The following is a 16,314-nucleotide window of genomic DNA, read 5'->3' on the forward strand; positions in this document are numbered from 1 at the left end:
CCCAACAGTATGTTTTAGACTTTAGTCTTTAGAGATACAGTAGGGAAACGGGCCTTTCGGCCCACCGAGTCCGTGCCGACCAGCGATCACCGCAGACACTAACACTACCCTACATTCTAAGGCCAAACCTGTACGTCTCTGGAAAGTACTCAGGAGCACTCTGAGAAAACCCACGCGGTCACAGAGAGCCTGCACAAACTCTGTACAGACAGGATCAAACCCGGGTCTCTGGCGCTATGAGCCAGCAGCTCTACCGCTGCGTCACCGTGCCATTCTGCTTTCTATGGTGCCTCTGTAGAGGTTGGTAATGGTTGTTGGAGACATGCTGATTATTATGGCCGTATAGATAATGTTCTCAAGGCCTTGCCCTGATAACCATAAAACCCCGTGGCGACTGTAAACGGCTTTAGCTTACGCATTCACCGAGCTTCAGTGATAGCAAAATGAGTCTTCCAGTCATTGAATCTTGATTCATTATCTTTTAATAAAGTAATACAAAGCAAAGGCATAGTTCATCACACTCCGATCTCAATTGCTGTTCCATTACGTCATAAATGTGCTTTAAATCTTTAATCCATAGCTCAGCACATGGTTCAGAGCACGGTAAAACTCAGTGCCTGTGTGGTAAAAAACTAGGACATCTCAGTCCCACAATGTTTAAACTGCAACTTCTCCACTGAAAGCCACACTCCTTCATGTAAGCATGCTGACTAGACAGAATACATAAAATGCTGATCATAGCTAAATGGCTCCTACACTGATCTTCCTTATTGGATTGTATTGTATTGTATGTATGACTGCTTCAATTTCGTTCAGACTTCGGTCTGAATGACAATAAAGGCTATCTAATCTAATCTAATCTAATCTAATCTAATCTTAGACCACTGAGGAGTTTGGCCATTGCTGGGCCGTCTGTGGGGAGTGAGTGGTTTCCTGGCCCCTGCTCCAGTTTGATACTCCTCATGCTCATTGTGTGCAGTTCTGGTCACCCCCATTACAGGAAGGGTGTGGAGACTTTGGAAAGGGTGCAGACGAGGTTTACACTGCCAAACGCTGTCTGGATTAGCGGGTATTAGTAACACTGAGAAATTGGACGCACTTGGATTGTTTTCTCTAAAACGCTGCAGGCTGAGGGGAGCCGATTGAGATATATAAAATTATGAGAGGCATAGATAGGGTAGACAGCCAGAATCTTTCCCCAGGTGGAAATGTCAAAGACGAGAAGAGGGCACAGGTTAAAGGTGAGAGGGGGCAATGTTTAAAGGCGATGTGCGGGGCAATTTTTTTTACACAGAGGATGGTGGGTGCCTGGAACGTGCTGCCAGGAGTAATGGTGGAGGCAGATAGTGGTGTTTAAGAGACTTTAGATACGCACATGGTCTTTGCACCAAGTTCAGCATAGACGTTATGGGCCAAAGGGCCCGTTTCTGTTCTGTTCAATGTGTAGTAAAGAACTGCAGATGCTGGTTTATACCGAAGATATAGACACAGAGTGCTGGAGTAACTCAGCGGGTCAGGCAGCATCTCCGGATAACATGGACACAGAGTGCTGGAGTAACTCAACGGGTCAGGCAGCATCTCTGGAGAACATGGACACAGAATGCTGGGTAACTCAGCGGGTCAGGCAGCATCTCTGGAGTACATGGACACAAGAGTGCTGGAGTAACTCAGTGGGTCAGGCAGCATCTCTGGGGAACATGGACACAGAGTGCTGGAGTATCTCAGCGGGTCAGGCAGCATCTCTGGCGAAATAGGATGGGTGACGTTTCGGTTTGGGACCCACTGTTCTATGTTGTATGTCACATGATGCCACCATCAGTAACACGCCAGGCAGGTCACAGTGTCGATCATGTACCAGCATTGTTCTGTTGGAATGATTTACACCAGACCTGAGTGACTATCAAACTGTAGCCACTTTATTGACAATAACTTGTCAGACAAGGAGAACAGTCAAGCAAGAGATTGTTCTCCAGACTAAAAGCATGCAGTATCTTCAGATCACTTTTGATAGCAAAAAAGCAAGGTTAGTCACGTCCACTTGTTTACAGGGTTAACTATTGTGATCCAGAATTTAGTAACTTTCCACTGAGAAATAAGCTTCTTTATCTTTGTAGGAAGATTAGGATTTCTTGATGTGGCCTTGAGTGCATTGGCTCTTCATGTGTTTAGTAGGCTTGTTCTTGACTCTCTGGGCCACTGTTACTAGGCATGTTTACCCCAGCTCTCACAACGTACATTCACTGGAGGTGCAGATGGTGGTTTAAACCGTAGATAGACGAGACAAGAGACATTTATTGTCACATGCACCAATTGGTACAGTGAAATTTGTGGTCACAAAATGCTGGAGTAACTCAGCGGGACAGGCAGCATCTCTGGAGAGAAGGAATGGGTGACGTTTCGGGTAGAGACCCTTCTTCAGACTGGTTAGGGATAAGGGAAACGAGAGATATAGGCAGTGATGTGGAGAGATAAAGAACAATGAATGAAAGATATGCAAAAAAGTAACAATGATAAAGGAAACGGGCCATTTTGTTAGCTGTTTGTTGGGTGAAAATGAGAAGCTAGTGCGACTTGGGTGGGGGAGGGATAGAGAGAGAGGGAATGCCGGGGCTACCTGAAGTGAGAGAAATCAATATTCATACCACTGGGCTGTAAGCTGCCCAAGCGAGATATGAGATGCTGTTCCTCCAATTTGCGGTTAGCCTCACTCTGACAATGAAGGAGACCGAGGACTGAAAGGTCTGTTGGGGAATGGGAATGAGAATTAAGGTGTTTAGCAACCGGGAGGTCAGGTTGGTTCAGGCGGGCTGATCGCAACGATCGCCCAGTCTGCGTTTGGTCTCGCCAATGTATAAGAGTCCACATCTTGAACAATGAATACAGTAGAGGAGGTGCAAGTGGGACAGTTGGAGGAGGTACAGTTGGGGGAGGTGCAAGTGAACCTCTGCCTAACCTGAAAGGACTGTCGGGGTCCCAGGACAGAGTCGAGGGAGGAGGTATAGGGACAGGTGTTGCATCATCTGCGGTTGCAGGGGAAGGTACCTGGGGAGGGGGAGGTTTGGGTTGGACGGGATGAGTTAACCAGGAAGTTACAGAGGGAACGGTCTCTGCGGAATCGGGGTGGAGATGGGAAGATGTGACTAGTGGTGGGATCCCGTTGGAGGTGGCGAAGATTTTGGAGGATTATGTGTTGTATGCGACAGCTGATGGGGTAAAAGGTGAGGATTCGGGGGACTCTGTTGCGACTAGGGGGAGGGGGAGCAAGGGCAAAGCTGCGTAAAGTTCGATTCCCACAGTGAAGTGCTCCCCAAGTTGAAAGACAAAATGGAAGAGCAGAGCAGTTGTTCCCACAGTTTGAGGCGTGCTTCTGAGCCATTGAACAGGCTGCCCACCTCTCTCTGTGTCCAGTGCTCTGGGTCTAAACCTTCTTGTATCTGTTCTACCTCTCGCAGACCCCAAGGACCCCATTGCGATCGAACGCCTCAACCTCATGAACATGGCCAAGCTGAGCATCAAGGGTCTGATAGAATCGGCCCTCAACCTGGGCCGCTCTCTCGACTCCGACTACGCCCCGCTCCAGCAGTTCTTCGTGGTGATGGAGCACTGCCTCAAGCACGGCCTCAAAGGTGAGGGAGCTCCCCCTCCATGACACCCCACACTGGGTCGTGGTTGGGTGGGTGAAGGGTGGTTGTGTGGTGAAGGGTGGGTGGGTGGAGATTGGGTGGGTGGGCGATGGGTGGATTGGTGGTGGGGGGGTGGTGTTTGCCTGGGTGGTAGTTGTTTGGGATGCCGACTGGGTGGGTTGGGTGGTGATTGGTGGTAGGGTGGGTGTTTTTGGGGCGGGTGATGGATGGATGGTGGCAAGGTGTGGTTCGATGGGCGTCAGATGTGTAGCTCATTCGGTGATGGATGGGGTGATGGTTGGGTTTTGGGTGCATGGTTGGCAGGTGGTTATTTGATTGTTATATTATGGTTTGGCATTTGTCATTGTAATTATGGCATTTGCTACGCTTGCTTTCATCGGTCGGGGCATTGAGTATAAGAGTCAGGCAGTCATGTTGCAGATCTATAGGACTTTGATCAGGCCGCATGTGGAGTATTGCGTGTAGTTCTGGTCGCCCCCATTGCAGGAAAGATGTGGAGGCTTTGGAGAGGGTGCAGAGGAGGTTTACCAGAATGACGCCTGGATTAGAGGGTTTCAGCTACAAGGAGAGGATGGACAGACTTGGATTGTCAGAGGTTGAGGGGTGACCTGATAGAAGTGTATAATATTATGAGAGGCATAGATAGGGTAGATAGTCAGAACCTTTTTCCCAGCAGGCAAAAATCAAATACTAGAGGGCATAGATTGAAGGTGAGAGGGGCAAAGTTTAGAGGAGTTGAGCGGGGCAAGTTTTTTTTACACCAATTGGTGAGGGCCTGGAATACATTGTGGTGGTGGAAGCAGATATGATAGTGGGGTTTAAAAGACTTTTAGATAGGTACATGGCCATGGAGCGATTTGGATTACTGGCAGGCAGATAAGGGTTGGCCTTGGCATCATGTTACTATCATAATAGAATAGAATAGAATAGAATAGAATCTTTAATTGCCACGCAACCAGGGTTGGTGGTATTTGGGTTCGGTACATGATGGTACATAACATAGAAAATAGGTGCAGGAGTAGGCCATACTGCCCTTCGAGCCAGCACAGCCATTCAATATGATCATGGCTGATCATCCACAATCAGTACCCCATTCCTGCTTTTTCCCCCCATATCCCTTGATTCCGTTGGCTCTAAGAGCTAAATCAAACTCTTGAAAACATCCAGTGAATTGGCCTCCACTGCCTTCTGTGGCAGAGAATTCCACAGATTCACAACTCTCTGGATGAAGAAGTTTTTCCTCATCTCAGTCCTAAATGGCCCATCCCTTATTCTTAAACTGTGGCCCCTGGTATCTGGACTCCCCCAACATGGGGAACATTTTTCCTGCATCTAGCTTATCCAATCCTTTAAGAATTTTATATGTTTCTTTAAGATTCCCTTTCATCCTTCTAAATTCCAGTGAATGCAAGCCCAGTCGACCTATTCTTTCATCATATGTCAGTCCTGCCATCCCAGGAATTAACCTGGTGAACCTACGCTGCACTCCCTCAATATCCTTCCAAGAATGTCCTTCCTCAAGTTAGGAGACCAAAACTGCACACAATACCAGGGCCCTGTACAACTGCAGTAGGACCTCCTTGCTCCTAAACCCAAATCCTCTCGCAATAAAGGCCATTAGCTTTCTTCTGTCTGCCTTCCGCAAAGACCGCTCCCTCCGCAACTCCCTTGTCAATTCTTCCCTTCCCTCCCGTACCACCCCGGGCACTTTCCGTTGCAACCGCAAGAAATGCAACACCTGTCCCTTCACCTCCCCTCTCGACTCCATTCAAGGACCCAAGCAGTCGTTCCAGGTGCGACAAAGGTTCACCTGTATCTCCTCCAACCTCATCTACTGCATCCGCTGCTCTAGATGTCAGCTGATTTACATCGGCGAGACCAAGCGGAGGTTGGGCGATCGTTTCGCCGAACACCTCCGCTCAGTCCGCAATAACCTACCTGAACTCCCGGTGGCTCAGCACTTCAACTCCCCCTCCCATTCCCAATCCGACCTCTCTGTCCTGGGTCTCCTCCATTGCCAGAGTGATCAACACCGGAAATTGGAGGAACAGCACCTCATATTCCGCCTGGGGAGTCTGCATCCTGGGGGCATGAACATTGAATTCTCCCAGTTTTGCTAGCCCTTGCTCTCTCCTCCCCTTCCTTAACCCTCGAGCTGTCTCCTCCCATCCCCCCGCCCTCGGGCTCCTCCTCCTCCCCTTTTCCTTCCTTCTCCCCCCCCCCCCCCACCCCCTATCAGTCTGAAGAAGGGTTTCGGCCCGAAACGTTGCCTATTTCCTTCGCTCCATAGATGCTGTTGTACCCGCTGAGTTTCTCCAGCCTTTTGTGTACCATTAGCTTTCTTCACTGCCTGCTGTACCTGCATGCTTAACGTTTAAAAAAAGTTTGGACTGCTGCATGGATAGGACAGGTTTAGAGGGATATGGACCAAATGCAGGCAGGTGGGACTAGTGTAGATGGGGCATGTTGGTCAGCATGGGCAAGTTGGGCCGAAGGGTCTGTATGACTCTGACTGTTCAGCACAGAGATTGTGAGCCAAAGGGCCTGTTCTATGTTCTATGTTATAATTGTGTTATTGTTGTTTATATTGTATGATTTGCCGGTTTGAATTGATGGTCAGGAAGAATTAATAATGTCAATGATAATTAATTAATAATTAATTAATAATCAATTAGTGCAACTTGCTGCAGTGGCTGTAATAATGTTTTGTTGTAACTAGCTAAGAAGACCTTCCTGGGGCAGAACAAGTCATTCTGGGGGGCTCTGGAGTTGGTGGAGAAGCTGTGTCCAGAGGCGGGGGAGATAACTGTCAGTGTGAAGGATCTGCCTGGCCTCAAGTGAGTTCCTGCGTTAGATCTCGGTGCCTCATTAACGCAACAAGACATCACACAAACCAACCTCCCTCCCATCGACTCCATCTACACCTCACGCTGCCTCGGCAAGACCAGCAGCATAATCACGGACCAGTCTCACTCCCTCTTCTCCCCTCTCCCACCAGGCACGAGGACAGAAGTGTGGAAACGCACACCTCCAGATTCAGGGACAGTTTCTTCCCAGCTGTTATAAGGCAACTGAACCATCCTTACCACCAACCAGAGAGCGGTCGTGATCTCCCATCTACTTTGTACTCCTGTATATCGGCAAGACCAAGCGCAGGCTGGGCAATTATTTCGCTGAACACCTCCGCTCAGTCCACCTAAACCTACCTGTTGCTCAACACTTTAACTTCCCCTCCCATTCCCACACTGACCTTTCTGTCCTGGGCCTCCTCCACTGTCAGAGTGAGGCCCAATGCAAATTGGGGGAGCAGCACCTCATGTTTCGCTTGGGCAGCTTACAATCCAACAGTATGAACATTGATTCCTCTAACTTTAAATAACCCTTGCTTTCCCTCTCTCTCCGTTCCCTTCCCCACCCTAGTTCTCTGACTAGTTTCACTGTCCTCCTGATTCATTTTACTGATTGTATGCCTCATTGTCACCTTCCCCTCAGCCAACATGAACCATCCTACATTTCCTTATCATCTGCTTTGATCTGTCATTTTCACACCTTACCCTTCCACATCTCTAATCTCCCTTTCCCCCCGACTCAGTCTGAAGAAGGGTCTTGACCCGAAACGTCACCCATTCCTTCTCTCCAGAGATGCTGCCTGTCCCGCCGAGTTACTCCAGCATCTGCAGTTCTTTAATCAGACTTTACGGGGCTATAAACATTATTTCCTTATCCTGTATCTACCCTGTGGACGACTCGATTATAATCATGTATAGTCTTTTCACTGACTGGATAGCACGCAACGAAAAACCTTTTCACTGTAATATCCGTACAGACAGCATGGACAGATGTACTTTTCACTGTACATCGGCACACGTTACAATAAATTAAACCAACTATCTAATTAAATAAATATACAATAAATGATAATACAATAAGTTGTAGCAGAAATACTAGATAACCAGACCATGATAGTCTAAAAGGATGAGGGGGAACCTGATTGAAACTTACCAAATAGTGAAAGGCCTAGATAGAGTGGATGTGGAGAGGATGTTTCCACTAGTGGGTGAGTCTCGGATCAGAGGTCACAGCCTCAGAATAAAAGGATGTTCCTTTAGAAAGATGAGGAAGAATTTCTTTAGCCTGAGGGTGGTGAATCTGTGGAATTCATTGCCACAGACGGCTGTGGAGGCCGTCAATGGATATTTTTAAGGCAGAGATTGACAGATTCTTGATTAGTGGGTCAAAGGTTATGAGAAAAAGGCAGGAGAATGGGGTTGAGAGGAAAAGATAGATCAGCCATGACTGAATGGCAGAGTAGATTTAATGGGCTGAATGGTCTAATTATGTTCCTATGTCTTATGGTGTTATGGTAAAGGAACGAGCAGCCAGAGGAGGTAGTTGAGACGGGTACTATAACAACGCTCAAAAAACATTTGGACGGGTACATGGATAGGACAGGTTTAGAAGGATATGGGTCACGTGGGCAGATAGGGCTAGTGTAGATGGGGCATGTTAGTGGGAGCAAGTTGGGCCAAAGGGCCTATTTCCATGCTGTGTGACACTGGCTGCATGGCAAGCTGCAAGAACAGCACGGGTACAGGCCGTTCGACCCACACTGTCCACGCCAAACACAACACTAAGTCAATACTTATCTCCTCTGCTCCCATGTGATCCATTCCCTGCATAAACATGTGCATATCTAAAAGTCTCTTCACACCATTATCGAATCTGCCTCCACCACCACCCCTGGCAGCACGTTCCGGGCACCCACCACCCTCTGTGTTGAGAAGAAACGTGTCCCGCACATGTCCTTCAAATGATCTCGTCCCGTCTTACCTTCCAGCCATGCCCTCTAGTCTTTGACACGGGGAGAAGGCAGGGGATTGGGGTCGAGAAGGAAAGATCGCTGGTGGATGCCTGGAACGCACTGCCAGGGGCGGTGGTGGAGGCAGATTCGATAATGGCTTTTAAGAGGCTCTCGGATAGGCAAGTGGACATGCAGGGAATAGAGGGATATGGACCACGTGCATGCAGATGAGATTAGTTTAGCCTCTCTTCTGTAAGGGACAATTTACCGAAGCAAATTAACCTACAAACCTGCATGTCTTTGGAGTGTGGGAGGAAACCAGAGCACCCAGAGAAAACCCACGGGGTCACAGGGAGAACATAGAAACTCCACATAGACAGCGCCTGTAGTCAGGATGGAACCCGGGTCTCTGGCCCTGTGATGGTCAGCGGTAGAGTTGCAGCCTTACAGCGCATGCAGCACCAGAAATCCCGACTACGTGTGCTGTCTGTACGGAATTTGTATGTTCTCCCCGTGACCTGCGTGGGTTTTCTCCGAGATCTTCCTCCCACACTCCAAAGACGTACAGGTTTGTAGGTTAGTTGCCTTGGTAAATGTAAAAATTGTCCTGAGTGGGTGTAGGATAGTGTTAGTGTGCGGGGATCGCCGGTCGGCGCGGACATGGTGGGCCGAAGGGCCTGTTTCCACGCTTCATCTCTAAACTAAACTAAGTAGCAACTCTACCGCTGCACCGCCGTGTAGTCAGGATAGAACCTAGGTCTCTGGCGCTGTGAGGCGGCAACTCTACCGCTGTGCCACCGTGCAGTCAGGATAGAACCTGGGTCTCTGGCGCTGTGAGGCAGCAACTCTACCGCTGTGCCACCGTGCAGTCAGGATAGAACCTGGGTCTCTGGCGCTGTGAGGCAGCAACTCTACCGCTGTGCCACCCACTATGCTAAAATACACTGACGCGGTGCTGGGCCCATGGGCGGGTTGGGCTTGGATTTGCGCAGACTGATGTTCGGTGTGCATCTTTGCAGGACAGCGGTGGGGAGGGGACGGGCCTGGCTCCGACTGGCTCTGATGCAGAAGAAGCTCTCCGACTACATGAAGGCCCTGATTAACCGCAAGGACCTGCTGAGGTGAGTGACATCTCGCGCCTGGGCTCAGCAGCTTCTAGTCTGCGCTGACCCCATCGCTTCCAGCTGAACAGAAAATACAACGCAGCGTGGGATCTCACAAGGATGTGTAGGGACCTCATTGAAATCTGCTGAAGAGTGAAAGGCCCAACTTGTCTACACCGACCAACATGCCCCAACTACACTAGTCCCACCTACCTGCCTTTGGCCCATATACAGGGCCGGATTAAGACCCATAGAGGCCCTAAGCACTTAAAAGATTTTGGTGCCCCCATATATATGTAATTCATAATATAAACAATAATAAACCATAAAATAAAATCTTATTTTTCAAAAATGAAACAAAACTAACAGTAAGATGGAAAATAATGTTTCTTTTTGTATACTTCCACTTTATTTATATTTGAAAAGTATTATATTTCCGATCATATAAACCACTTCGAATATTATTTTAGCAAGTTTAAAGTGATTTCTTTTGTGCCGTAAACCATTTACCATTTCTGTGGTGCCCCTCTTCCCTTGATGCCCTAAGCACGTGCTTATTTTGCTTAATGGTTAATCCAGCCCTGCCCATATCCCTCTAAACCTGTCCTATCCACGTACCTGTCTAAATGTCTTAAATGCAGTAGGGGTACGCTTCAACTTCTTCAGACCCGATACGTCACCTATCCATGTTCTCCAGAGATGCTGCCTGACCCGCTGAGTTACTCCAGCACTCTGTGTCCATGTTCTCCACAGATGCTGCCTGACCCGCTGAGTTACTCCAGCACTTTGTCTTTTTTTTTGTAAACCAGCATCCGGTTTACTGCTGCCAGAGGAGGTAGTTGAGGCAGGTACAATGAAAATGTTTAAGAGACATTTGGACAGGTACATTGATAGGATGTGGGCCAAACGCAGGCAAGTGGGACTAGTGTAGATGGGCCATGTTGGTTGGTGTGGGCAAGTTGGGCCAAGGGCCTGTTTCCACGCTGTATGACTTTGACTTTATCTGCAGTTCCCTGTCTGCATCATCCCTTTAACCCTTTCCTGTCCAGGCACATGTCCAAATGTATTTTAAATTGTTTTAGTACTTGCCTCAATTACCTCCTCTGGCAGCTCTTTCCATATATCCTCCACCCTCTGTGTGAAAAAAGTTGCTCCACGAACTCCTATTTAATTTTCCCCTCTCACCTTAAACCTTTGTTCTGTGGTTCTTGATTCCCCAGCCCTGGGTAAAGGTAGTTCTTGATTCACCCTGTCTTTAGACTTTGGTGATACAACGTGGAAACAGGCCCCAGAGAGAACGTACAATCTCCACACAGACAGCACCCGTAGTCAGGATGGAACCGGGGTCCCTGGCGCTGTGAGGCAGCAACTCTACTGCTGCACCACTGTATTCCCCTCATGAATTTATACACCTCAATAAGATCACACCTCATCTTCCGGCGCTCCAAGGAATAGAATCCCAGCCTATCTGCCTCTGGTTATGGACATCCCAAGCCAGTGCCGGTCCTAAGCCCCGACAAAGGAGGAGGGTTGGGTGTAGGGTTAGCACCTCTACCCCGTAAAGCCCTAACCCGCTACGGAAACAGCAAGCACAAACTATACTGGAAACCGGCACGTGAGATGGAGCTCGCCCCCTGCAAGTCTAACCTATCGAGGGTGGAAGTCATCACACATGACCAAACACAATGGCCAAAGCTTGCTGCCCAATGCACTCAACAGTGTGGGAGGAACTAAGTAAGTCTAGACAATAGACAATAGGTGCAGGTGTGGACCATTCGGCCCTTCGAGCCAGCACCGCCATTCAATGTGATCATGGCTGATCTTCCCCAATCAGTACCCCGTTCCTGCCTTCTCCCCATATCCACTGACTCTGCTGTCTTTAAGAGCCCTATCTAGCTCTCTCTTGAAAGCATCCAGAGAACCAGCCTCCACCGCCCTCTGAGGCAGAGAATTCCACAGACTCACCACTCTGTGAGAAAAAGTGTTTCCTCGCCTCTGTTCTAAATGGCTTACCCCTTATTCTTAAACTGTGGCCCCTGGTTCTGGACTCCCCCAACATCGGGAACATGTTTCCTGCCTCTAGCGTGTCCAAACCCTTAACAATCTTATATGTTTCAATAAGATACCCTCTCATCCTTCTAAACTCCAGAGTGTACAAGCCCAGCTTTTCCATTCTCTCAGTCTACTCAAACCTCTCCCTGTGAGCTCAGCCCCTCGAGTCCTGGCAACATCCTGGTGAATCCTCTCTGCACCCTCTCCAGCTGACCTCTATCCTTGCTGCAGTGTGGCATATCTTCCCTTTGCCTTTCAGCGAGTTCTATGAGCCGAACGCTCTGATGATGGAAGAGGAGGGAGCGGTGATCGCCGGTCTGCTGGTGGGACTCAACGTTATCGATGTCAACCTTTGTATGAAGGGAGAGGACCTGGACACGCAGGTAGGAGAGAGGGAGGGGAAGAGGGAGGGGGAGGGGAAGAGGGAGGGAGAAAGAGAGGTAGAGGGGGAGGGAGAGGGAGAGGGATATGGGGGAGAGGGAGACGGGGAGATGGAGAGCAGCTGGCTCACAGCGCCAGACACCCGGGTTCCATCCTGACTTCGGGTGCTGTCTGTACGGAGTTCCCACGTTCTCCCCGTTACCTGTGTTGCTTTTCCCCAGTTACATTCCACACTTCAAGTGAAGTGTAGCCAGAAGGCAAGGAGCAGCCTCTGCAGGTCTGAGGAAGTCTCACCATATCTGAGGAAGGATGTGCTTGCTCCAGAGAAGCTTTACAGGAGTGATGCCAGGAATGAGTGGGTTAACATATGATGAGCGTTTGACGGCACTGGGCCTGTACTCGCTGGAGTTTAGAAGGATGAGGGGACACCTCATTGAAACTTACTGAACAGTGGAAGGCCTGGATAGAGTGGATGTGGAGAGGATGTTTCCACTAGTGGGAGAGTCTAGGACTAGAGCCCACACTCAGAAATAAATGATTCTGAAGAAGGGTTTCGGCCCGAAACGTCGCCTATTTCCTTCGCTCCATAGATGCTGCTGCACCCGCTGAGTTCCTCCAGCAATTTTGTGTACCCACCAGAAATAAATGATGTTCTTTTAGGAAGCAGATGAGGAGGAATTCATTCAGTAAGAGGGTGGTGAATCTGTAGAATTCTTTGCCACAGAAGTCTGTGGAGGCCAAGTCAGTGGATATTTTTAAGGCAGAGATGGATAGATTCTCGATTAGTACGAGTGTCAGAGGTAATGGGGAGTAGGCGGGAAAATTGAGTTAGGAGGGAGAGATAGATCAGCCATGATTGAATGGCAGAGTAGACTCGATGGGCCGAATGGCCTAATTCTGCTCCTGTTCCTCATGACCTAAAATCCTCTCACAGAGGCTGCTAGCTCTCACACTCCAGGTGTACTATGAGCGTGGACCCCGCCAGTGAGCAGGGGTAGTCTGGTCTCGTGGTGCTGACCAACGCTGCCTTTATGTTCCAGGTTGGCGTCATTGATTTCTCCCTCTACTTGAAAGATGGCGGGCACAGCAGCAAGACGACAGAGGGGTGAGTGCCACGCGCCCGCCGTGCCGCTGTTACCCCCCTCGCTCCTCCGACACTCCGTCCCCGCGGTGTCTTCCCCGGCCCAGCAACCAGCACACAGCAGGCTCCATCCACAGTGCACAGGAAGATCCCAGATACACCTCACCCAGCTCCCAACCTTATTCTGCACTCTGTATCCTCCCCTTTGCTCTACCTACTGTACTGGAGTTTGACTTGATTGTACTTACGTATGCTGTTACATACGTCAGAGTCCATCATCGACTCGGACCTCCCCACCATCGAAGGGATCTATCGCAGTCGCTGCCTCAAAAAGGCTGCTAGCATCATCAAGGACCCACACCATCCTGGCCGCACACTAATCTCTCCGCTGTCATCAGTTAGAAGGTACAGGAGCCTGAAATCTAGCACATCCAGGTTCAGGAACAGCTACTTCCCCACAGCCATCAGGCTATTAAACTCGCCATCAGACAAACTCTGAACTATAACAGCCTATTGCACTTTATCTGTTTATATATGTGTATATATACGATCTATGCTATATACACACACTGAACTGTTCTATATTGATGCTTACAATACTCTGTTGTGCTGCAGCAAGCAAGAATTTCATTGTCCTATCTGGGACACATGACAATAAACTCTCTTGACTTGACTATTAACATATCTGATTGGATAGCATGCCGAAGAAACCTTTTCACTGTACCCCGGTACACGTGACAATAATAAACTTAAATCTGAAGATAGAATAGAATAGAATAGTTTCTTTATTGTCATTGTAACATGAACCATGTACAACGAAATTGTAAAATGTCAGCCAGTCAGTGCACCATTCAAACATTTCTAAAAGCTAACGATACATACAAAGTAAAATATTTAAAAAGATAAACAACTAAAATAAATATCATAAAAATAGCACGCATAACACCCAGCCCTACATCCTTCTGTCGATTTCATGTATGTATGTATCGCCCCTGCGTTCCTTGGCGGCTACATTTAGTGCCTTTATAGCAGTGGGGTAAAAACTGTTTTTAAGTCTGTTTGTCCTTGTCCTTGTAGATCTGTACCGTCTGCCTGACGGTAACAGTTCAAACAGGGAGTGTCCGGGGTGGGAAATGTCCTTTATAATACTCTGGGATTTTTTGATGCAGCGGGAACTGTGTAAGTCCTCCAAGGTAAGGAGAGGGCATCCGACAATCCTCTGGGCGTTGTCAATGGCCCTCTGGAGCGCTTTCCTCTGAGCCGCTGTGCAGCTGGTGTACCATACGCATACACAGTATGTTAGGAGGCTCTCAATGGAGCACCGATAAAAGGACAGCAGCAGTCTCTGAGTGATGTTATTCTTCCTGAGCACCCTCAGGAAGTGCAGTCTCTGCTGGACCTTTTTCAGCAGCGCAGAGGTGTTCACGCTCCACGTCAGGTCCTCCTCAATATGGATTCCCAGGAAGCGGAAATCCGCCACCCTCTCCACACAGTCCCCTCTGATAATTAATGGTACCATGTCCGTTTTATTCTTCCTGAAGTCTATTATTATCTCCTTGGTCTTTAAGGTGTTAAGGAGCAGGTTATTTTCTCCACACCACACTGTCAGCTGCTCCACCTCATCCCGGTAGGCGTACTCGTCCCCCCCGGAGATGAGTCCCACCACCGTAGTGTCATCCGCAAATTTGACAATGGTGTTTCTGTGGTGGGCGGGGATGCAGTCATGTGTGTAGATGGTGTAGAGCAGGGGGCTCAGCACGCAGCCCTGTGGAGAGCCGGTACTGAGGCTGAGGGCCGTGGATGTGTGATGGCCCACTCTGACTCTCTGGCTGCGACCCGACAGGAAGCTATTTATCCACATGCAGGTGGAGTGTGGAAGTCCCAAGTCCCCCAGTTTGTCCACCAGTTTGTGGGGAAGGATGGTATTAAAGGCAGAGCTGTAGTCCACAAAGAGCATCCGCACGTAGCTCCCCCGCTGCTCCAGGTGGGACAGTGCAGCATGGAGAGCTGTGGCTACAGCGTCCTCTGTAGATCTATTCGCTCTGTACGCAAACTGGTGGGGGTCAAAGCTTCGGGGCAGGAGTGATGTGATGTGACCCCGGACCAGTTTTTCAAAACACTTCATCACCACTGGTGTGAGTGCGACTGGCCGGTAGTCGTTGAGGCTGGAAATGTGGGGTTTTTTGGGCAAGGGGACTATGGTTGCGGACTTCAGACAGGGTGGAACAGTGGACTGGGCCAGAGACTGGTTGAAAATCCTCGTACAGACTCCAGCCAGCTGGTCAGCGCAGTCCTTCAGCACGCGTCCAGAGACGCCGTCGGGTCCAGTAGCCTTCCTTGGATTGATGGCCCGCAGCGTGCGCCTCACCTCATGCTCCTCTATCTTGAGGGTTAGGCTGCTGTGGACCATGTGGTGTGATGTGGCTGTCTCGGGTGGCTCCACTTCAAAGCGAGCAAAGAAGAGGTTCAGCTCCTCTGCCAACGAGGCGTCACCTTCAGCAGCTCCAAGGTTGGTCTTGTAGTTGGTGAGGTACTGGATCCCCTGCCACACCTGCCTGCTGTTGTTGCTGTCCAGGTGGTCCTCTATCTTCCTCCTGTAGTCTGATTTGGCCTCTCTGATGCCTCTCTTCAGGTTAGCTCGGGCCGTGCTGTATAAAGCCCTATCGCCAGACCTAAAAGCGGTGTTCCTCTCTTTTAACAGCTGCTGGACCTTCCGGGTCATCCAGGGCTTCTGGTTGGGGTAGACCCGGATGCGTTTGTCCACTGTGACCGTGTCCATGCAGTTTTTAATGTAACACAGTACACTGTCTGTGAACACCTCCAGGTCCCGGTGTTCAAACACATCCCAGTTGGTCCTGTCGAAGCAGTCCTGCAGCTGTTGAGATGCACCATCAGGCCAGGTTGTGATGGTCTTTGTAATGGTAGGAGCGGTTTTCCTGAGGGGGGCATATGCAGGAATTAAAAACAGGGACATATGGTCCGACTGACCCAGGTGTGGTAGTGGTCTAGCCCTGTAGCCCAGCTTGATGTTGGAGTAGACCTTGTCCAGTGTGTTAGCTCCTCTTGTAGCACATTTAACATGCTGGTAGAATTTGGGGAGCATTTTCTTCAAGTCCGCATGATTAAAGTCCCCTGCTATGATGTGAACACCGTCAGGATATATGCTCTGTTGACTGCTAGTGCTACCATACAAATATCCGATAGCCGAGTTAGCATTTGCATCCGGTGGTATGTACACAGCAGTTATCATGA

At 49.2% G+C, this 16,314-nt stretch overlaps 1 protein-coding gene across 1 annotated transcript in view; it reads left to right on the forward strand.

Moving 5' to 3' along the window:
• Positions 1-16,314, forward strand: part of LOC116977763 (protein RUFY3-like) — a 94,218-nt gene that overhangs the window by 51,289 nt on the left and 26,615 nt on the right. Inside the window, exons 3-7 of the mRNA XM_033028545.1 lie at positions 3,453-3,626; positions 6,364-6,481; positions 9,465-9,566; positions 11,860-11,983; positions 13,022-13,086. Of these exons, the coding sequence (XP_032884436.1) occupies positions 3,453-3,626; positions 6,364-6,481; positions 9,465-9,566; positions 11,860-11,983; positions 13,022-13,086 (583 nt within the window). The remainder of the gene's footprint in view (positions 1-3,452; positions 3,627-6,363; positions 6,482-9,464; positions 9,567-11,859; positions 11,984-13,021; positions 13,087-16,314) is intronic.

Source organism: Amblyraja radiata, chromosome 1, assembly GCF_010909765.2.
Source record: "Amblyraja radiata isolate CabotCenter1 chromosome 1, sAmbRad1.1.pri, whole genome shotgun sequence".
NCBI lineage: Eukaryota > Metazoa > Chordata > Chondrichthyes > Rajiformes > Rajidae > Amblyraja > Amblyraja radiata.